Genomic DNA, 22,101 nt, shown 5'->3' with positions numbered 1-22,101 from the left:
ACATGACTCTATTCTAGACTATCAGTCGCGTTGTCGCGTGCGTCACATACACACAGTCTGAGACATATACGATGAGCGTGTGTAGCAGCTGAAGAGTTCAGTTGTTCTTTTCAGACAAGCTATTTTAGACTATTCCTCACTTTCATCTCGGATTTCTGCAAACATTTGAGTCCATTGAACGTGTACCATATAACGTTTTCCCATCCTACGCCTTTGTAAACGTACAATCCATTAAGATTCGCATAATGACATCTGTTGTACCACCAACCGCCTTTATTACTTGCAGCGCAATTACTTCCATGCTTGTCGTTGTCAGAATCTTTGGTACTAAATTTCATACTTTTAAGGTCTTGATATCGTAATGAGTCTCCTGCAGTTCCATTGTAAGATCCAAAATAGAGAACGTACAGTGACGCTTCATCACCGACACTAAAGTCTTCGTACAAAGCATAAACTTTCTTGACATCAAGCGACATCAGATCTACTCGAAGTTTCACTCCGACTGACAAACGATGGATTCTGTCTAGTCCAAGCCAGAATTCTCCCCACACGTTTCCAAATCCCTGTTTGTATTCATTCCAGGTGCGATCGAAATCAACAGATCCGTCTCTTCTGCGTTGGAATACCGTCCATCCTCCACCGTCTGTTTCCATATCACAGTAAACTGCGAATGAGCCCAGACCGTCGCGTGGATCGATAACATACACTCCGCTAATTTCGTGACCGAGCAGCTTGGCATGGTAGCAGTTACGTGGTGTCGTGTACCTGTCAGTGGACGTATCAACAGTGACGGTCTCAGACTTTGGCAACACTGTGAGCTGAAATGTTACGCTGAGCAGAACGAACAAGAGCATGCTTGACGTAGAACAGAGCACAAAAAATTGGCAAACAAATGTCGGTTGCCTGAAGTTTTGTCTCTAAATTTGGTGTGTACTAAGTGCTCGGTTCCTCCCATCCTTTTCTTAACCAATCAGATTTCGATCTCACATAACTCGCAGTGCGTAGATGAAGCGGTGCCGTAGAAGCGCTAAGTGTATTGTTCTCTCTCGAGTCGTGTAGGGTAGGGCACTGAGTGCGCTCGTCGTACCTAGAGATCCTCGTGCGCAGAGGCCAGAGAGGGCGTTGTTTTCGCACGCGCACCTTGATATATTATTAACTTAAAATCAAGGTACCATTTAGGAACGCATGCTTGGAACTGCCGTTGTTTGGACCTTGAGCTGATTCTACCTGTGCATGCGGTATTAGAGTTGTGAAGCAGATTTAAATAAGGAGCGGTTCTGCTCTCGATATGGCAGTCTTTCAGACCATTAGATACGCTCTCGATCGATATCTAAACTTCGGCCTTCAAGGCGTCTAGTTACAGGCATCTAGTTGAGAGAGCATAGCTAGTCTTCCGCTGCAACTTGTATTGCTATTTAATTAGCTTAATTAACTCGCCGCTGCATGTCGTATTGAGTTTTGTCAGATTCAAAAGCTGCGTGGTTGCTTTGTTTTGTCATTGCTGCGAAGGCAACTCGCTCCGCATCATGCTTGTGCTTGTTTGGGTGCCACAGTGGTTAGGGCATGGACAATGGATGTCATTGTCACAGTAGCGGATTTAGGGTTTTACTGAAGGGGTGGCGCAGTGATAGTTTCTGCTTATGACGTCATTATACAGGCCCGGATCTAGATGGGGTTCAGGGGTTACAACCCCCTCTTTTCTAATAGGCGTGGTTTGCCATTGATGAAAGGAATCGAAGGGAGTGCAGAGTCTCACACCTAGACGTATATAGTAAGAAAATTTGTATATGATGGCTGCTGCCTATAGCTATGCATGTTATCTGGTCAGATTGCAATAACATTCTGCTTCTGCTCCCACAGATGGGCTCTAGAACATTCTAGACTGACTATCTCAAGACTATGCACACAGTCACTAGGACCATTTCAGTATGTAAGGGCCCGATCAATTAAGTCAATGCTGCTGATTTGTAGATTTTTGCTAGAGGTGATTACATTACGAGTATACCATAGTCAACCTATCAAGTTAGTATTCAACTTAAGCAAGACCTACATTACAACGTCCAACACACACAAAACACGTATCACACTAAGTACGCAAATTTGTACCCACAGTTCACGTCTGCATGTCAAGTCTAAATGTTACATTAACACTCAAAATGACGCGCAGAGTTACGACAGAGATCAGAAAGAGATTGTTCATGTCTGCAAAAGCTGCAAAACGCACAAGAGCCGGGTCCTAATAAAGCCTTACCTGATTCGATGCATCGCTATACGCGCTAGTAAAAGTTCGGAAAAAAACTGGTCGCTTTCGCTACAAACTCACGCGGTTAACAAACGCCAAGACATCAAAGTAGCACCCAAGTGTTCCGTAAGCCGTGACGACGTCGTTAGTGCCACGCCCGCAGGAAAAGTCTATTGTAATTAATTAACGAAGATGTATGCCTGTGAACGGACGTCCTAGTAATCAAAGAGAAGGCATTCGTTCGTCACTCTTGTGGACTTTGAATAGCGCGTTGAACACAGTAGCGCAATAACGAGACAGAAAAAAGCGTGAATTCCCACAGCCATGATGATCATGCTGCTTGATCGAGAGACGTTTTAGTCTCTCGACACGTGAGACAAATACATGTAAGAACACAAAGCGCTATAGCGGCACTCTGCATTCAAGCAACACCCTAAAACGAGCAGCAACTGAATAAGACTAGCGGACGGCGAAAGAGCGTCATGACTAGACAAAAGCACGTCCCATGCTTACGTCAGACGCACAAGATCACGACAATAGATATAGAAATCAGACGTCGATCGTTGAAGAAGCACAGCCTCACGGACAATTTGGCCACAAAATGTACGTCCCTCCTGCAACAAGACAGTAGTTCAAGGTCTACAGGTCGAAGAAAGAATATCTACCTAGTGTACGTTCACAGGCATGGCCTAATCAACACTAGCGAATGAACGGAATGCAATTTCGTGACACCTACTTGGACCTCCTGCTATCTTTAGAGAGGTCTTTATCCTCCATCATTCGTGGAGAGCGCAGAACAAGAATTGTATAGGCATATCCCCAGACTATCTTTCGACGCAAGGATGTAGGCGGAGATGGTCTGGCTACGCGAGACTACTGCATGTCTACCTACATGCAGTTACAAAAAACACACGCATTGCTTGGCTATTACTAATTTCCACCCTAAATATGTGAGAGTAAGTAACGTAAAGTGGTGGAGTCCAGAATCTATGGGCAATGCTCGATGTAGCCTCGACGTTCCAGACCAGAGTGCGCGCGAAGCGCGAGAACTCTATTCTGGACCAAGTCGGTACTAAAATGATTTCGAAAATAGCCTTCTAAGCCAATCAGCTCCTTATAGCCGGAATGTCGGTTGTAAACTCTGATTGGTTTAGCAGTAATTGGATATGCTCGGCGCGCGTGTGAAACCCGCGTGGGCGGCTAAGTGCACGCCAGAGCCGTGATGAAGACTCTGGTGCACGCACACATCGTAGTTTTAGTTTCAGCTTCAGTTCTTTGATATTTTCAAGCTTGCGGTGACAAGACATGCACAGCAGCGTCGCTAGACCATCACCTTTGACAACTGGTCGAGCGGTAGTCTCGCCAGTCGAGCGGTCAGACTAGCTAGCTGTCTGTCAAAGAATCGAAGAGTCGTGATTTCATGCCGTCCACCAAGATATCACCGCAAACACGGCAGACGTCTCTGCTTTGTTCGTGAGATCTCATGGCATCTACAAATGATATGTTGATCTAGGTAAAACGATCCTACGCTGTTAGACTACTATTTAGCATCGCTATTGATAAATACTTCCGAAATCGTTTTAGTATCAAGTTCGCGCGCTTCGCGCGCTCTCTGGTCTGGAAATCCGAGGCTACTCTCGACGTAGAAATTTCCAGAAGTGATTCCTGTCGTTGGTAGCTATCCGATTGACACCAGCGATAACAATGAGCACATGAACTGCATTCCAATTGTCCGTCCGTTGATCGCTTGGCTTGGTCCGTCTGACCATCCGTGTCCTCGGGTAACCCTAACGCATGCGCACCTCAGGCCCTTCCTAGCGCAATAAGTCCCGTATTAGGGCCAAGTGTGCTACACATGGCTGAAGGTGTTCCTCTCCTCTCGAGCTCTCCGTTGGCTACCGATGAAAGCCAAACGATGAAAAAACCTTCAAAGAGATCGATACGTCAGTACGTGACTGTGGCAGTGATTTTGGTTGGCTGCTTCATGAACTACTGCTGCATCTACTTTCCTTCTCCCTTCTACCCACAGATTGCTGCCAAAAGGAAAGGTTCGAAAGCAGACACAGAAGTTGGTGTAATGGTCGGTAGTATTCAGCTGTCCGCTGCCTTCGTGTCCTTGTTTACCGGAAAATACCTAGACAAATTGGGCGTCAGGTTCCTGATGACATCCGGGGTTTTTGTGGTCGGCGGATGTACAGTGATTTTTGGTTTTCTGGAGTATGTGAAAGAGTGGTCACCATTCATTGGACTTAGTATCGTCATCAGATTTGTAATGGGATTTGGAGAAGCTGCATTTGATGCAACATCAATGGCTTTGTTGCTAGGCATGTTCCCTGCTCATACAGCTACTATTTGGTCTCTTTACGAATTTGCCGGAACTCTTGGTTTTGTCTGCGGAGCACCGCTGGGTGGATTTCTGTATCATGTTGAAGGCTTTTATTTTCCTTTTGTGATCATTGGTGGCGTTTTGTTGTTGTCTACACCACTTTTGTGGTTTCTACTATCAGACAGTCATTCACTAACTGGAGGTACTGATGATGATCGAGCTGATGATGATCAAGATGTGTCATTGTTGCAGCTTCTGAAGATACCATCTGTAGTGCTAATGCTCTTGAACATGTTTATTTGCTATGCAGGGTTAGCACTTCTTGAGACATCGTTGGCGGTGTACCTTGACAAAGAGTTTGGTTGGAGCGTGTCTCATATTGGATTGATATTTCTTATTGTAGGTGCAACGTACCTTGTCTCATCTGTCGCATTTGGTGTATTGGTGGATGCCACTAATCCACGAATTATAATGATTATTGGGTTACTAGTAGGGGCATTCGGAATGATGATAATTGGTCCATCATTTGTGTTCTCATTTCTGTCTCCTAAGCCATGGTGTGTGTATGTGGCGATGGTAGTACTTGGATTGGCAATGTCTATGATTACAATATCTTCTGGTCCCGATATCATTCACACTGCTACTTCAAGAGGATACGAAAAGAACATGGCATTGAATGGAGCTGTATCCGGACTTGTGTTAGCAGCTACATTTTTGTCTGGAACACTAGGTGCTCCCATTGCTGGAGCCCTGACGGCTACATTGAATTTTCGCATCTCTTCCTCGATTTTTGGTTTCACCATTCTTCTGCTGATGATTGTCACTATTATAGTGACTGTAGTAAATGCTGTTAGACGACAATAAACACTTGAACTTGATACATTGAGTGGTATCTATTCACTTTGTTTTGAGAATATGTTAATTGTTATTACTAACGTTTTAATTTATTGAGACTAAACATAAATTGAAAAATTGTGTGTATGGGCATTAATAAACTGAATTTTGTTCATTGAAACATAGCATAGGGTGTACAAACAGTGGGGCCAAGACAGCCATCGGCCCCAATAATTTCCCCGCTCACTGCATTACTTCCAAATGCAATAGAGTAGGGGCGTAGCCTGGCCTGGGGTATAGACCCATCACTTGTAGGCGTGGTCGTAAGAATTGTGGACTGTAATACGTGTGAGGATCAAAGCTATATGTAGTATATACACCGCACTTTTTCCAGTCTGGATCTGCCACTGATTTTACCATACCAGTCAATTAGCAGCTAATAAAAAGTAGGCGTGTCCATAAAAGTGGGCGTACCCGTAGCATCGTAAAGTTTAGCCCCCCATTTTTAGAGGTCATGCTACACCCCTGATTTTAGAGACTAATGTGTTGCACAAGATAGTGATGTTTGGCTCCCATATCTCGAAACTTCCTACGAATATGCATAGACTTGCTTGAGATCATTGACTGTGTGTGCTGCAGCACAAACAAGCATCAAAGTTAAACGTTACAACCTAACCTTTGAACGCAAACCAGAATTAAAAATTAAAACTTAAAATTTAAAATTAAAATTTTAATAATTAATATTTAAAAATGTACAAATTTGTAAAAATTAAAATGTACACTTTTAAAAATTAAAAAATTAAAAATATTCTAAATAATTGTCAATTTTTAAAACTAATAATTACTAGTAAATGAAGCTGTGTTTACATTGTCGCTTCAGAGCTACGAGCGTGTGTGTGTGTGTGTGTGTGTGTGTGTGTGTGTGTGTGTGTGTGTGTGCGTGTGTGCGTGTGTGTGTAGTTGTAACTATATGTTAATGTAACAATGATATCTAGCTTAATTGATGTATGTATATATGATTTGCAATGCAAACGTTTTATACTGAGTCTTAACTAAGGACTCTTTCAATACAAACCGAAAAATGTATGTGTGTTTGTATGCACTATACGTACGTATATATTGGTTTACAGAGTCGTTACAGAAATCGATTGACAAACCATTGTGCATAACACCACCAGAGTATAGACAATGTTATATCCCACTGTCTATAGACTCCACTGCAACCACGTCAGGGGCGGATACAGGGCACCTTTGCCGTGGGGCACCCGGAAAGTTATTTACCTGTCCCGGATAATCCATCGCAGACCACCATGTCATGAGTTGACTGTACTCACCTGGGTAGCTCGTCACCTTTCCCTCACTGAGTCAGCTCTCCCCGTTGGTTCCTCACAGACCAGAACATGCTATTCGGTACATATACCCTAGGGTCTTTCTACCACTGAAGTAGAACAATCGCATTCAGGTGTGCAAAGAGTCAAATTGCAGTCTTTCAACTCAAGTCTAGTATTACCCCATCTTGTATCCGCCCCTGCACGTGCACTTTTATCACATGCAGTATACTTAGGAAATATCCATTCAGTTGCTGACTACACTTCAGTAATCGTAACCGCATTACAAGTTCATGTTGGTATAAACAAATATTGGGAGGCCTGTGGCCCATCTCCCCCCTATTGCTACGCCTCCGAACGATGAGCCTGACAACGCGTGCAATGTTAATAGTTCAGTTCTTCTTCTCATACATGTCAACTACCATTCTTCACTTTCATTTCAGCCTTCTGCAAGGCCTTAGTCAATTTAAACAACCTCCACATGACTCTGCTCCACCCCTCGCCGTCGTATTCGTACTTTCCATTAAGATTTGCATGTTGGCAGTCGTTGTACCACCAACCGCCTCGACTACCTCCAGCGCAATTACTTGATAATCGTTGGTCGTTGTCGGAATCTTTGGTAGTAAACTTCATGCTTTTGAGGTTGTGACTTCTTAGGGAGTCTCCTGCAGTTCCAGAGTAAGATCCAAAATAAAGAACGTACAGTGACGCTTCGTCACCGACACTAAAGTCTTCGTACAAAGCATAAGCTTTCTCGTCATCAAACGACATCAGATCTACTCGAAGTTTCACTCCGACTGACAAACGATGGATTTTGTCTAGTCCAAGCCAGAATTCTCCCACACGTTTCCAAATCCCTTTTTGTATTCATTCCAGTTGCGAAAGAAATCAACAGATCCGTCTCTTCTGCGTTGGAATACCGTCCATCCTCCACCGTCTGTTTCCATATCACAGTAAACTGTGAATGAGCCCAGACCGTCGCGTGGATCGATGACATACACTTCACTGACTTTGTGACCGAGCAGCTTGGCATGGTAGCAGTTACGTGGTGTAGAATTGCTGGAAATGTCAACGGCGAGGCTCCTAGATCTAGACCTCTGCACAGACTGCAGCACAGGATGCTGAGAAGTCAATGGAGGCAAATTCAAACAGAACAAGACAAACCAAATGAACGAGAGCATACTATAGAGCCTTAATTAAGCCGCGAGCACAGTATCTAATAAATGGCAAACGAATGTCGGTTGCTCGAACTTTGTCTGTAGGTTTGGTGTATACTAGGTGTTCAGTCCTTCCCATCTTTTGACTATCCAATCGGGTTGCGTAAAACGAGAGTGGCACAACTTACAGTGCGTAACTAGAGCAGTGTCGCGCAAGCGCTATAAGTGTATTGTTCTCCCCCAAGTCTCAGTGACACCATAATCACGTGACGTATCGATGATGTACACACAAAACAAACTGAGGAGTCTCCGTCCCAAATGTTTGTGCTACAGTCCACCACACACACCTATGTCTAGTCTCTATGTTCGTTACATATACGTAGCCTCGTAACCGACTTCCGTCCCATGCAATAAATCGGTTCCCGGATACTGAACATAAACTTACAGTTCCGCTACAACGACAACAACAGCAACCATTTATTGCAAAACAATTGTGTCTATAAAACTAAATATTTAATAATTAATCAATTAATTTTCGTGCACCCAGCAGCAGGTCAATGTAGATATGAACAACGTGTAATGTCGGAAAACTAGAGTATGTGTACTAGCTCTTAGCTACTCAATATGTCTCGCCTGAGTTCTACGACTAGAGAGACTGGTATTTTGCAACACAAACTTGAATATAATCTAGACGACGTTTTAGCAACACTATCAGTCCTATTGTCGACATGCGTCTAACCTTCACCTAAACACACATGCATGAGCAAATGGCAAATGGCAAACGGATAGGGAGCTGCCCTTAGACGGTAATGCCCCAGCCAGATGGCTGAGTTCCTGTGCACTAAGCAGGAGCTATGAGCCGTGCTAAGCAATCTCCTGGAGCCTGTCCAGGTGCTCGCAGAAGCACCGACTGCGACGCCAACTGTGGTGTGGGCACCCGAAGTCCCACCCGGACCCCACTGGCTAACCCGTAGGCATGTAGTTGAGGAGGCATACGACACCCAAATTTTAAGAACATTTGTTAGGTATATCGACCAAAAAAGCCATATGAACCTTTGGAGTGTGCATATCTCAAACGTCTGTGACCGAGCCATTGCAAGGTTATGACTGCATGACGAGCATAATGGGGTCCATCAGAAAATGCGTGTATATAGACGCATTCACGCATTCACCACCACCACCACCCACCCCACCCCCGCACGCACACGCACACTACTAATAGTCTTGCGTAGTCATGCCGAAATGTTAAGGGCGGGTTTGGCGGGGTTAAGGTCTGGCTACGCGAGCTACACACACACCCAGTCTCGCGTAGCCAGACCCCTTTCCGCAGCGTCATACTTTAGGGCGAAACACACACATACACACACCACAGACACACAGACACACACACACACACACACACACACACACACACACACACACACACACACACACACACACACACACACACAGTGATTCTTGTTGTGATGATGAGTTGTGTTGTAGCTTGACAGAAAGGTATCACTTGGCTTGGCTGGTGTGCTGATCGTGTTGAGTGCCGTGCTCTCATCTGTTGGCTTATTCCGCTATTTCGGTCAACCCGTGAAACACACACCCACTCTCCCCCGGCTCCCCCGGCTCCCCTCCCCCCACACACACACAACTCACGTTGTTTTAATGCTGCACACAAACGTATTAGCAAATATCAGTCGCGTTGTGACACTGCGTCACATACACAAAATACGATGAGCACATTAGCTCAAAATTGTCACGCGTGCAATACTTCAGTTCTTCTCTGACAATTTAACCATTCCTCACTTTCATCTCGGTTTTCTGCAAACAGTATGATGATTTGAACGCGAGCCATACAACGTGTTGCCACCCCTTGCCGTTGTAAACGTACAATCCATTAAGATTTGCATTAAGACATACGTTGTACCACCAACCGCCTCGACTACTTCCAGCGCAATTACCTCCATGCTTGTCGTTGTCAGAATCTTTAGTAGTAAATTTCATGCTCTTGAGGTTGTGACTTCTTAGGGAGTCTCCTGCAGTTCCATTGTAAGATCCAAAATAAAGAACGTACATTGACGCTTCGTCACCGACACTAAAGTCTTCGTACAAAGCATAAGCTTTCTCGTCATCAAACGACATCAGATCTACTCGAAGTTTCACTCCGACTGACAAACGATGGATTTTGTCTAGTCCAAGCCAGAATTCTCCCCACACGTTTCCAAATCCCTGTTTGTATTCATTCCAGTTGCGATCAAAATCAACAGATCCGTCTCTTCTGCGTTGGAATACCGTCCATCCTCCACCGTCTGTTTCCATATCACAGTAAACCGTGAATGAGCCCAGACCGTCGCGTGGATCGATGACATACACTCCGCTGACTTCGTGACCGAGCAGCTTGGCATGGTAGCAGTTACGTGGCGTCGCATCCGTGGAAGGATTAGTGACGGTCTGAGGATCTGGCAGCACTACATGCTGAAATGATAGGTGAGGCAAAGCCGCACAGCACAAACCGAGCAGAGTAAACGAGAGCATACTTGACGTAGCAGAGAACAATAGAAAGTAGCAAAAGGATGTGGTTGCTTGAATTTTTGCTAGCTAGAGTTGGTGTTTACGAAGTGCCCAGTCCTTCCCATTTTTGATGAACCAATCAGGTTGCATAAATTAGAGTGCGTAATGCGTAAATAGAGCGGTGCCGTTGAAGCGCTAAGTGTATTGTTTTCTCCTGACTTCCTGCATGCACAACACACCAATGATGTGACCTCTAGACAGACCACAATAGATAACACTCAACAAGCACGATCGTCTCAGCTTGTTTTCATACTCTTTACTAAGACTGAAATGAAAGCCGACTGTTTCCTGCGTTAACGGGACACAGTGTGCCTAGATAGTTTAACCACAGGCAGCGCATCCGGGACTGTCGTCCGCACCGCGTCTGGATCGAGGCTTAGTTTGACCTGTAAGGGAATGACTTGATTGCCCATGACACACGCAGATGGAGCTCGGGCAGAGCTCAAAGAGCTGTGTTCTAGCAATAGAATTGGTAAACCTGTTTGGGAAACAATGTGGCTCGAGCGTCCAGCCGGTCGAAACGGCTTGGTTGGAACCACCAAAAAACATCAGCAAACACGCGAGCAGATGGTACGTACGTTAGAGTCATACATCAATTAATTACGGACACTCTCCAATATCGGACACTGGCGTACGGAAACCAGACCATGATTTGTTGTATCTAAGGCATGAATGTAGAGAGTAGTAATACGACGTGCTAGATTCAACTTTATCACTTGGCGTATTTCTGTTCACGGTGACAAAATAGAACTTCCGCTGCTTTTTGCCGTATATTGGACACTCCCATCAAATGTCGAACAGCCGTTGTTTTTTGCTTTCGACGGTACCACAGGTTATTGTCTGCACCTTGGAATAATAGGTACATGTCTCTTTTACTCGCAGTGATAACAACAGATCGGCAGCTTTGCACGTTGCTTTTCAGGAAGCTGAATAAGAGGGGCGGATCATATTCTCTAGTATCGGACACCCGAGTTTGCTTGATGCGAGTGCAATATAGGCGAGAACTGCGATGAATTGTGTTAATACTGACTGCAGAGGTTTTTTAAATGCCCGACGAGCATGAAGAGCCTTTGACTCGTCTCAAAAAATTAAGTAAGTAATTATGTTAACTAGCTAGATATGGCCGTCCACAAACAAACGAATGACTCCACAGGTGCTAAACTGAGAATAATTATAGCCCTCTCTTATCTAGCACGTCCTGAAAATCGTCATCGTTCGCGAACAAATTAATTTAAAGACGGCGGTATAGAGCCTCGCGTAGCCAGACCCTATCCCCACGTCACAGGTAGCCTTGACATCTAGAACACTGCTTTTTGCGATTGTAGTTGTCTATTTCGCGTCTATATTGACCATACCTGCATCACAGGAGTCATTTCAAGATCTCCTTTTCTCTCCCTAAAATTTCTTTCGTTTGATACGGAGACGAGTCAAAGACTTTCTGTGCTCGTTGGGCATTTAGTAGGCGTCTGCATTCAACATTAACACAATTCTTTACGGTTCTCGCCTATATTGAACTCGCATCAAGTAAATCTGGTGTCCGATATTAGATAACATGATCCGCCCTAGTCTCGCGTAGCCACACCCCTTTCCGTCGCGTCACTCTTCCTGGCGAAATGGGGTCTGCTGAACACGTTTTGATGTCGCTGCGTTCCGCGTACGCAGAACGCGGCTATCTAATGATCGGATTTGGTTTCTTAAACGTCTCACTAAAAACCAGACTGGTATGCAAGCAGTGCAATCCTATCTCATTAGCTTCTCTTGTTTTGTAGAGAACAACTCGAAGACAACAGCTAGAGTCGTTGCTGTTTGTGAAATCTGCATGTCTACAGCAACAATTAATTAAACGCGGTCGCGGGAACGTTGACGTCGGGAGGCTCGACGTCGTTCGTCTCTAATAAGCGTTGTGCGCTTGTGTCACAACGGCGACCGAATGCGAACGCACTGAATGGATGCGAACGTACTCGATGCTGTTTGCTGTTTTGACGTCTAAAGCGACCGCGGACAGTCTAGAGTAAGCGATATCTGGTACTGGAATTGAAGGGCTTGGACCTGACGTCATCGAAACAAGATGGGTCGTCTTTCTGTGTTTGGATAATCATCTCATGTGTTTTGTGCATTGCTTTACATCGAGTACGTTTGCATTCAGTCTGCGTTGTGACACAAGCGCACAAACGCTAGGTACGACGTCGATCATGACATGTACAGGTTGGGTAGAAGATGGAAGTCTAGCCGTTCGACGTCAACGTTCCCGCGGCCGCGTTTAATTAATTGCTGCTGTAGACATGCAGATTTCACAAACAGCAACGACTCTAGCTGTAGTCTTCGAGTTGCTCTCTACGAAACAAGAGAAGTCAATAAGGTAGGATTGCACTGCGTGCATACCAGACTGGTCTTTAGTGAAGCATTTAAGAAACCAAATCCGGTCTTTAGATAGCCGATTTCTGGCTACGCGGCACACAGCGACATCAAAGCCTGTTCACCAAACCTCATTTGGCCGGGAAGGATGACGCGGCGAAAAGGAGTCTGGCTACGCGAGACTAGATCCGCCTCTCTTCTTCAGCTTTCTGAAGAGCAACGTGCAAAGGTCCCGATCTGTTGTTATTGTAGTGCGAGCTAATAATAGCGTAAAAAGTACGCATGGGCTAACTTGTCTAGAACTAGATTGCGTACGTTGTGTCGCGTTCATAGAGCACTGTCAATAAACCAGCACAAACACTACATGGTGACAGGAGTGGGACCAACTACGACTTGAATCAATCGAACCCTTCGATTTCAGCAAGCCCCACGATTGGTCACGCTGGAAACGCCGCCTTGACCAGTTCAGGATTGCATCCGTCTTGGCGGAAGAAGAGAATCCACGACAAATCTCAAGGCTCCTTTATTGCCTGGGCAAAGAAGCAGACGAGGTCCTAAGGTGCACCACTATCTCTGAGGATGACAGCAAGAAATACGACAAAGTAATCGAAACGTTCGAAAAATTTTTCAAAGTCCGTCGCAACGTTATCTTTGAACGCGCACGTTTCCACCGAAGAAGCCAGCACGTCCACGAGTCGATCGAGCAGTACATAACAGCGCTCTACTCACTGGCGGAGACTTGCGAATTTGCGGCATGTAAGGAAGACATGATTCGCGACAGAATTGTCTTGGGAATGTGTGACCAGGCACTATAGCTGAACGGCTGATATGTGATGCAGACCTCACTCTCGAGAAAGTCAAGCGTGTCGCGAGGCAGCGAGAAGCAGTCCGCGAACAGCAGGACAATCTGAAAGGAGACGGCAGCCAGAAGCACCCCGTTGTTATCGACGAGGTGGGAAGCGGAAGACCAGGCGCTAAAGATGCCGCAGTCGAGAATAAACACGCGTCAAAAGCATGTTGCAGGGGATTTCACAAAACAAGTCAAGCGATTTGATACGAGGCCAAAGGGCACTCCAAGGGAAAACTGTCTTGCAAGCGCTGCGGGAAAAGCCATGAAAATACAAGCTATTGTCCAGCAAGGGAAGCTACATGCTCCAAATGCCGTCGCAAAGGTCACTTCACTTCTCAGTGTTTTTCCAAAACTGTAGCAGCCGTAGCATCTGAGCATACAGAAGAAGCCTACTTACTCCCGTGACAACGTCCCAGGGATAGTATTGGTCTTCGACTATCAAAGTTGGAGAGTATGAAGTTGATTTCAAACTGAATACAGGAGATGAGGCAACTGTATTCACAGAGGAGACCTACAAAGGGATCAATCAACCAAAATTACAGCCATCAAAAAGCTACTCTATGGCCCAACATCTACCAATCTCAGGGTACTCAGACAATTTACAACCACATTAGTAACCAAGGACATGAGCACAGAGGAAACCATTTACGTTGTTGCAGGTCTCAAAGCAGACTTCCTTGGATTACCTGTTGTTATCTCTTTACAACTGGTTCCTAGAGTTGAGGCTAATTCTACACCAACGTTACCAACAACCATTCATCCAGACTCACTTCAAGAGGAAGTTGAAGTATTCATTGAATCGTTAGTTTTAAACCTTCCCACCACAGAGGATAGACTACAGGGATACAGAGAAGCTCAAGCTGATAATTTGAATTGCTCAGGGGTAATGCAATTTTGCAAAGAGAGATGGCCAAACAGGTGCCCAGCAAACATATCTCGGATACCTTACTGGAGAGTTGAATCTCAACTTTCAGTATACAACGGTTTGTTAATGTATAACAGTCGTGTTGTTATCCCAAGTATCATGCAAAGAGACGTCCTGATAAAGATCCATGAAGAACATCAGGAAATTACTCGATGTAAGCTACGAGCCAACTCATCAGTATGGTGGCAAGGCATATCAAGACAACTCGTACAGATGATACAACATTGTTGTCCATGTCATAAAGACAGTCGAGGTGTAGAGGATTTGATACCCACTGAACTGCCAGATTATCCTTTCCAAGTAGTAGGATCAGACTTACTGGAATTCAGAGGAGTACACTACCTGATCATGGTCGACTATTTTTCGATATATCCAGAGCTGATAAGGTTGTCGTCCACTACATCGAGCAGCATTATTCATGCTTTGAAAGCAATCTTGGCCCGGCATGGCATTCCAGAGATTCTGAAGAGTGACAACGGTCCTCAATACTCTTCTAATGAAATGAGAGAGTTCGCAACAACTTACGGCTTCACACACATCACCAGTAGTCCAAGATATCCACAAAGCAATGGCCTTGCAGAAAAAATGGTGAAGCTGTTAAACAGCTACTACAACGATCCAGGATCCACATCTAGCGCTTCTAAGCTACAGGACAACACCTCTTCCATGATGCAACATCAGCCCATCAGAACTTCTCATGGGTAGACGGCTTAGAACCAACTTACCACAAGTTCCTGAATTGCTAACGCATCAATGGCCCTATTTGAAAACATTTTGCAACGCTGACAAGCAATTCAAACAGAAACAGAAGAAACACTTTGATAAACGACATCGAGTCAAAGACCTCCAAGAATAACCAACCTACACAGAAGTTTGAATAACTTCAGAGGGAAAGGAGAAGACAGGAACAATAGTTTCCAAGTCCTCCACTCCACGATCCTATAATGTTGAAACCAGTACTGGAACAGTCAGGAGAAACAGATGCCACATTATGCCCACTGGATCTGGAGCAGGTACTCAGTCTGACAGCACACCCCTTTAGTCAGAGGTCAACAGTGCCTCTACCTCGAGCAGGCCAACAACACGTCTTCAGACAGGAAAAACTATCAGACCGCCTAAAGGCTAAACTTGTAGAAGGGGAGATGTAGTGTGAGCTAATAATAGCGTATGAAAGTACGCATGCGCTGACTTGTCTAGGACTAGATTGTGTACGTTTTGTTGCGTTTATAAAGCACTGCTAATAAACCGGCACAAACACTACAGTTACGTGGTGTAGTATTGCTGGAAATGTCAACGGCAAGGCTCGTAGAGCTAGACCTCCGCACAGACTGCAGCACTTGATGCTGAGAAGTCAATGGAGGCAAAGTCAACAGAACAAGACAAGCCGAATGAACGGGAGCATACTATAGAGCCTTAATTAACTTAAGCCACGAGCACAGTATCTAATAAATGGCAAACGAATGTCGGTTGCTCGAACTTTGTCTGTAGGTTTAGTGTCTAGATACTAGGTGTTCGGTCCTTCCAATCTTTTGACTATCCAATCAGGTTGCGTAAAACGAAAGTGGCACAACTTGTAGTGTGTAACTAGAGCAGTGTCGGGCAAGCGCTGTAAGTGTATTGTTCTCCCCAAGTCTCAGTGACATATCGGTGATGTACACCCAAAACAAACTGAGGAGTCTCCGTCGCAAGTGTTTGTGCTACAGTCCACCACACACGCCTATGTCTAGTCTTTATGTTCGTTACATATACGCAGCCTAGTAACCGACTTCCGTCTCATACAATAAATGGGTTCCCGGATAATAAACATAAACGTACAGTACCGCTATAACAACAACAACCATTTATTGCAAAATAATTGTGTCTATAAAACTAAATATTTATTAATTAATCAATCAATTCTTGTGCACCCAGAAGCAGGTCAATGTTGATGTGAACAACGTGTAATGTCGGAAAAGTAGAGTAGGAAGCTTTTAGCTACTCAATATGTCTCGTCTGAGTTCTACCACTAGAGAGACTGGTATTTTGCAACACAAACTTGAATATAATCTAGACGACGTTTTAGCAACTAACAGTCATATTGTCGACCTATACGTCTGACTGTCACCTAGACACACATGCATGAGCAAATGGCAAATGGCAAATAGATAAGGAGCTGCCGCTAAACGGTAATGCCCCAGCCAGATGGCTGAGTTTCTGTGTACTAGGCAGGAGCTATGGGCCGTGCTAAGCAATCTCCTGGAGCCTGTCCAGGTGCGACGCCAACTGTGGTGTGGGCACCCGAAGTGCCACCAACACACACCTAGTCTCGCGTAGCCAGACCCCCCCGCCGCGTCATACTTCCGGGCGAACCCCCCCACACTCTCCCCACACACAACTCGCGTTGTTTTAATGCTGCACACAAACGTATTAGCAAATATCAGTCGCGTTGTGACACTGCGTCACATACACAAAATACGATGAGCACATTAGCTCAAAATTGTCACGCGTGCAATACTTCAGTTCTTCTCTGACAATTTAACCATTCCTCACTTTCATCTCGGTTTTCTGCAAACAGTTTGTTGATTTGAACGCGAGCCATACAACGTGTTGCCACCCCTTGCCGTTGTAAACGTGCAATCCATTAAGATTTGCATGATAACATGTGTTGTGCCACCAACCGCCTGGATAAAGTGTAGAGCAATTACTTTCAGACTTGTCGTTGTCAGAATCTTTAGTAGTAAATTTCATGCTTTTGAGGATGTGACTTCTTAGGGAGTCTCCTGCAGTTCCAGAGTAAGATCCAAAATAAAGAACGTACATTGACGCTTCGTCACCGACACTAAAGTCTTCGTACAAAGCATAAGCTTTCTCGTCATCAAACGACATCAGATCTACTCGAAGTTTCACTCCGACTGACAAACGATGGATTTTGTCAAGTCCAAGCCAGAATTCTCCCCACACGTTTCCAAATCCCTGTTTGTATTCATTCCAGTTGCGATCGAAATCAACAGATCCGTCTCTTCTGCGTTGGAATACCGTCCATCCTCCACCGTCTGTTTCCATATCACAGTAAACTGTGAATGAGCCCAGACCGTCGCGTGGATCGATGACATACACTCCGCTGACTTTGTGACCGAGCAGCTTGGCATGGTAGCAGTTACGTGGCGTCACATCCGTGCAAGGATCAACAGTGACGGTCTGAGGATCTGGCAGCACTTGCTGAAATGATAGGTGAGGCAAAGCCACACAGCACAAACCGAGCAGAGTAAACGAGAGCATACTTGACGTAGCAGAGAACAATAGAAAGTGGGAAAAGGTTGTTGGTTGCTTGAACGTTTGCCAGCTAGGGTTGGTGTTTACGAAGTGCCCAGTCCTTCCCATTTTTGATGAACCAATCAGGTTGCATAAAATTAGAGTGCGTAATGTGTAAATAGAGCATTACCGTTGAAGCGCTAAGTGTATTGTTTCTCCTGACTTACCCGATTGCACAACACACCAATGACGCGACGTATATAAATATGGCGCGCGATGTGTGTCATAATTCCGTCGGCTGGGCTGCGCTAACTCGTCGGCTGGGCTGAGATATCATGTTTCCACAACTAATTTACATCTCAGCCCAGCCGACGAAACGACATCAACCAGCCGACGAAACGACTTTTGACACACATGTATGGCGCGCCATCTGTGTCAAAAGTCGTTTCGTCGGCTGGTTGATGTCGTTTCGTCGGCTCGTTGATGTCGATTCGTCGGCTCGTTGATGTCGATTCGTCGGCTTATTGAGGTCAGCGGGTGGCATCAGGGTGCGTGACCATTTCGTCCATCCCACTCAGAGTGCTGGATTGTGATGTAGGAGATGAGCATGATTAAGTACATACTCATCACTACATACCCATCATTTTCTTAAAAATGTTTTTTTATTTTTTCGTATTACAAGTGCATAGTGACTAGAGTTACATCATAGCAAGTGTCTAGCTAACTAGACGGGCTCTGCATGTAGGAGTACGTCTCTAGGCAAAGTTTGAAAAGATCGTTAGCGATTGATCGACTACTGTCAACTACTAGGTGGTGCCTTCTAGTTATTGTCATTATCTAGTATAGTCATAGTACCAGTATAGTCATTATCTAAAGAACGACGTACGTGCGGTCTGGTCTCTAATGAGAAATATGTAGCTAATGTAAGTCTGTCGTGCTGGGAGAATGCTTGTCAGAGAAAAGAAATTTTTTCTGACGCAATGCTGTTTGATTAATTGCTAGATAGTGTAGACACAAGCTCTAGCTAAAATTTTAGGGCACAACATGACGTACGACATAATAATTGGATTTATAGTAGTATCAGCTACTGTAGCTTTCTGATCTAATTTTATCAACACAGCGGTAGAGCGTGGATACACGGAAAATGTTTTAACAGGTGTTGTTTAGTATTAATAACACTAATCCGACGGGAAAGGGTCTGGCTACGCGAGACTAGTAGCTATTATGTAATACAGTTATGTCTTGCCGTAGGACTATATGATTTCGATTTCTCAGCCGCCATGTGATTAAATGTCTAATTAATCAATTAAATTTATTACTCTTAAGAGTGCGTATTTAGATACGATAAATTAATTAACGCATCTCTATACATCTTAACAGTGATATATTAGCATGGAATTGTACAAGAAAACAGCTTATCTTTTAACTTCTATTCATACAAACCCTTAGCCAACAAATACGCTCTCTATAGGTTGAGTGTCTCTGCATGGCTAGTACACTAAAACAGTTTCTCAGAAAAGTTTCTAATCCTAGCTATACTTTGCTGAACTCAACAATAAACGAAATCGTCAAAATACTATACTAATAATCTCTATACTATACTAATAATCTCCAAACGACAGCTGCCCGGCATGATATGCTGGACATGAAACAGCTCCTGTAACGACAACACCAGCAACAGCAACAACTCCTCAAACAACCCCAAATCCTGTGGCCTGCATGTCGAGAACCGTATCTAAGTTGGTTCTGAGCTACACTTCACTCACGCACTGTCCAGGCAATTCCAAGATCATGGAGCACGTTGAGGCATTCGGATATACTGATCTAGTAGTCGAAATCTCGATCTTTTCTGGAGAATGGAAACCCATAACTGGCACGCTTGCACTTCCAGTGCAAAACTGAAGAAGATCGGAAAGTTTCTTGCTATATATATATATATATATATATATATATATATATATATATATATATATATATATATATATACAGTGTACAAACAGTGCAAACAACTGTGGTGTGTGTGTGTGTGTGTGTGTGTGTGCGTGTGTGTGTGCGTGCGTGCGTGCGTGTGTGTTACTTAGGAAGGATAGACATAATTCTTGTGCTTCTAGACCTTGTAACAATTAATGCACGTGTTCGCACCTGCTTCCTGAACGTACTGAATAAACGAAGTTTTGAGATCGGCTGGAACAGTGTCCTGAAAAGTACACAGCTCTAGAAACGATTCAGAGGTCAATGGCTTCAAATCTGTAGCGGTAAAAAGGGAACACATTGATTCCGGATTTGCTTTTGCAAGTTCAAGTACTGGACCCAGTCCCAGTGCCAGTTGGTCAATTTCGGCTTTTCGAGATAGTATTACATCATGCAGCATTATCTTTAGCATAGCATCCGCTTTGTTAGTTGATGTTAGCCGATGGGTGTAACCAGCAATCGCTAGTGGTTCAGAAAGACTACTGGCTACATTGTGAAACTCAGGATTGTCATCTTCCAGTTCACTGATCTGCAAGAAAGAAGAACTTGTTGCAAGTTGAAGAAACATGAAATCATCTCAACTACACGTCTAACCGTTTTTAGAGTTTCAGCTACGAATGGGTCTGACAGATCGTCCGGACTAATGGTGTCCATAGCTTTCTCCAAAGACGAAGTCACAAGATACGAATAGATAGGTGGAGCAAGACAAGGAAATCCTGGGCCACCTTGCAAAGCAGATGCAGCAATAATTTGGCCATAAACTTTGAATAAGCCGCCAACCAGTGCATCAAGGTTGTGCATGGGGAGATACCTACCCGGTCGTCCCTCAAACAACCTATACTGAGATGTAGGAGAAAGCATCTTTTGTAACAGCAAGGAGAAGAATTCCCGTCGCGGTCCTCCTCCATCAACTGCAGGCTCTCCTTCAAACCTCACATTCAGTGGCCTGTCATGATGGTATTGTCCTGACTTGAAGAACGCGATGGCATCAGCTAGCAAATCAGTTCTGCTCACGGTTAACCTCATTCTTGCCATCCCCGAACGAGGGGCAATTGAACCTAGAACTTCTGCTAGAATTGTGCTACAGTCTTGTTGTCTAGCCTGTACGTGCAGTAAAAAGCAAAATTATGCAACAAACAATACACTAAAAATTTTAAGTCCGTTCACTCTGACTTCTCCCCCGGAAGTTTGTGGGGTTCTTGCGTGGGCAGACACTCCCAGCGTTTATCCAATGAGCGATTAGTTATTACCATTTGAGGTGGGTTTGTTTTTCAATTGAAGGTTGTCTATTGGTTAGAGTAGGCTACGTAAACAATTTGCATAACAAGGTTGTCGGAAGTTCATCTGCAATGCACACCCAAAGAACGGCGTGACCATGAGCTAAAATGAAGTGTTTAGCGTGTTTCTAGGATCTTGCTGTCAAAGTTATTCAGGATTTACTGAGGGAGAAGTCAGCGTAGACGGACATAGAATCCAATAAAAGGTATACTGTAATTTGCCAGTGAATGTCATCATCATCATCATCATGATCATGGTCACCATCATATGATGTCAAGTCAATGTGGCAATTATCTAATTTCAGATAGAAAGTTAATTACTCGAATCTAATTAAATATTTTACACTCTAACCGGAAGCTTCTACAACAGTTTCCACTATGCAGTCACGTTCATTAGTTGAAGCTGTTTCCTCTGTTGGCTATACGTCAATAACACTATCATTAACGTCGATTTAAACATCAATACTAAATGACTATGCAGATGACAATGCCCATGAAAGTAATGACAGTAATTATTGTAACAAAATAAAATAGAAGTAATTGTAGTAATAATATAAATTTGAACTCTAGTATAAATGTAAATTGTAGTAAGCTCTAGATGTGAACAGCAACAACAATTAAGAACCGTTTACAAAACAATAGTACTAGCAACATATTCTGCAACTCATTTCGCATACAAATATTATAAGCAGTTTACCTCAATCAAATTATCCAATACAGCCTGTACAGTCATTTCAGTGTTCATTTCGTATGAGTCGAAGGCTCTCTGCAGAAACTCTGTAGAATGATACGGGAAAATTGATTTGAGTTGTGAAATTGGCGACTGACAACTTTCATCTAAAGTTATTAACAATATATAGACACATTACATTTAGATTCATAATACAAGTCAAGACAATCATGTTTCACCTCTGCTACTTCCTGAGCCAGGAACATGGGTACGGCTGGAAAATGCGTTCCAACCAGTCTGTTCAGCGCTGTTATTCTGCAATTCATTACCAGAATTATAGCCTGACATTTGAGAAGCTGGTCTACACTCAGCT

At 44.1% G+C, this 22,101-nt stretch overlaps 6 protein-coding genes and 1 long non-coding RNA gene across 7 annotated transcripts; 2 read left to right on the top strand and 5 right to left on the bottom strand.

Annotated features, from left to right (window-relative positions):
• Positions 1-119: 119 nt before the first annotated feature.
• Positions 120-7,911, bottom strand: LOC134196075 (uncharacterized). Its single transcript, XM_062665158.1, is given in 4 exon segments — positions 120-831; positions 5,205-5,415; positions 7,153-7,572; positions 7,575-7,911. Coding segments are annotated over 4 exon segments (1,680 nt in total).
• On the top strand, positions 4,173-5,568 carry LOC134195681 (MFS-type transporter SLC18B1-like). Its single transcript, XM_062664749.1, has one exon. The coding sequence runs from the start codon at positions 4,227-4,229 to the stop codon at positions 5,430-5,432; it is 1,206 nt and encodes a 401-aa protein (XP_062520733.1). The 5' UTR covers positions 4,173-4,226; the 3' UTR covers positions 5,433-5,568.
• Positions 7,912-9,539: 1,628 nt separating the features above from the next.
• On the bottom strand, positions 9,540-10,413 carry LOC134196074 (angiopoietin-related protein 1-like). Its single transcript, XM_062665157.1, has one exon. It carries the CDS (start codon positions 10,411-10,413, stop codon positions 9,670-9,672), a length of 744 nt encoding a protein of 247 aa, XP_062521141.1. The 3' UTR covers positions 9,540-9,669.
• A 3,866-nt stretch (positions 10,414-14,279) lies between these two features.
• Positions 14,280-15,284, top strand: LOC134196073 (uncharacterized protein K02A2.6-like). The gene has a single exon (XM_062665156.1). The coding sequence runs from the start codon at positions 14,280-14,282 to the stop codon at positions 15,282-15,284; it is 1,005 nt and encodes a 334-aa protein (XP_062521140.1).
• Positions 15,285-16,963: 1,679 nt separating this feature from the next.
• On the bottom strand, positions 16,964-17,852 carry LOC134195791 (fibrinogen C domain-containing protein 1-like). Its single transcript, XM_062664869.1, has one exon. It carries the CDS (start codon positions 17,835-17,837, stop codon positions 17,094-17,096), a length of 744 nt encoding a protein of 247 aa, XP_062520853.1. The 5' UTR covers positions 17,838-17,852; the 3' UTR covers positions 16,964-17,093.
• Positions 17,853-19,411: 1,559 nt separating this feature from the next.
• Positions 19,412-20,876, bottom strand: LOC134196072 (uncharacterized). The gene is made up of 3 exons (XM_062665155.1): positions 20,376-20,876; positions 19,953-20,310; positions 19,412-19,467 (listed from the first exon to the last, which is right to left on the bottom strand). The coding sequence occupies exons 1-3, from the start codon at positions 20,814-20,816 to the stop codon at positions 19,412-19,414; spliced, it is 855 nt and encodes a 284-aa protein (XP_062521139.1). The 5' UTR covers positions 20,817-20,876.
• A 392-nt stretch (positions 20,877-21,268) lies between these two features.
• LOC134195955 (uncharacterized) lies at positions 21,269-21,824 on the bottom strand. Its single transcript, XR_009972466.1, has 3 exons — positions 21,756-21,824; positions 21,411-21,477; positions 21,269-21,353 (listed from the first exon to the last, which is right to left on the bottom strand). It is a non-coding gene; the product is annotated as an uncharacterized LOC134195955 (long non-coding RNA).
• Positions 21,825-22,101: the final 277 nt, after the last annotated feature.

Source organism: Corticium candelabrum, chromosome 20 (assembly GCF_963422355.1).
Source record: "Corticium candelabrum chromosome 20, ooCorCand1.1, whole genome shotgun sequence".
NCBI lineage: Eukaryota > Metazoa > Porifera > Homoscleromorpha > Homosclerophorida > Plakinidae > Corticium > Corticium candelabrum.
The sequence above is the reverse complement of the archived record's forward strand: the minus strand, read 5'-3'. Positions and strand labels throughout refer to the sequence as shown.

Excerpts from the sequence above, each read along its gene's own strand:
- LOC134196072 (XM_062665155.1), bottom strand. The coding sequence starts at position 20,816 with ATGGCAAGAATGAGGTTAACCGTGAGCAGAACTGATTTGCTAGCTGAT. Across the intron at positions 20,311-20,375 it reads TAGCTGAAACTCTAAAAACG|ATCAGTGAACTGGAAGATGA; the intron begins GTTAGACGTGTA and ends TCTTTCTTGCAG. Across the intron at positions 19,468-19,952 it reads TCAGTACGTTCAGGAAGCAG|GAGCTGTTTCATGTCCAGCA; the intron begins GTGCGAACACGT and ends TTGTCGTTACAG.
- LOC134195681 (XM_062664749.1), top strand. The coding sequence starts at position 4,227 with ATGAACTACTGCTGCATCTACTTTCCTTCTCCCTTCTACCCACAGATT.
- LOC134196073 (XM_062665156.1), top strand. The coding sequence starts at position 14,280 with ATGAGCACAGAGGAAACCATTTACGTTGTTGCAGGTCTCAAAGCAGAC.
- LOC134196074 (XM_062665157.1), bottom strand. The coding sequence starts at position 10,413 with ATGCTCTCGTTTACTCTGCTCGGTTTGTGCTGTGCGGCTTTGCCTCAC.
- LOC134195791 (XM_062664869.1), bottom strand. The coding sequence starts at position 17,837 with ATGCTCTCGTTTACTCTGCTCGGTTTGTGCTGTGTGGCTTTGCCTCAC.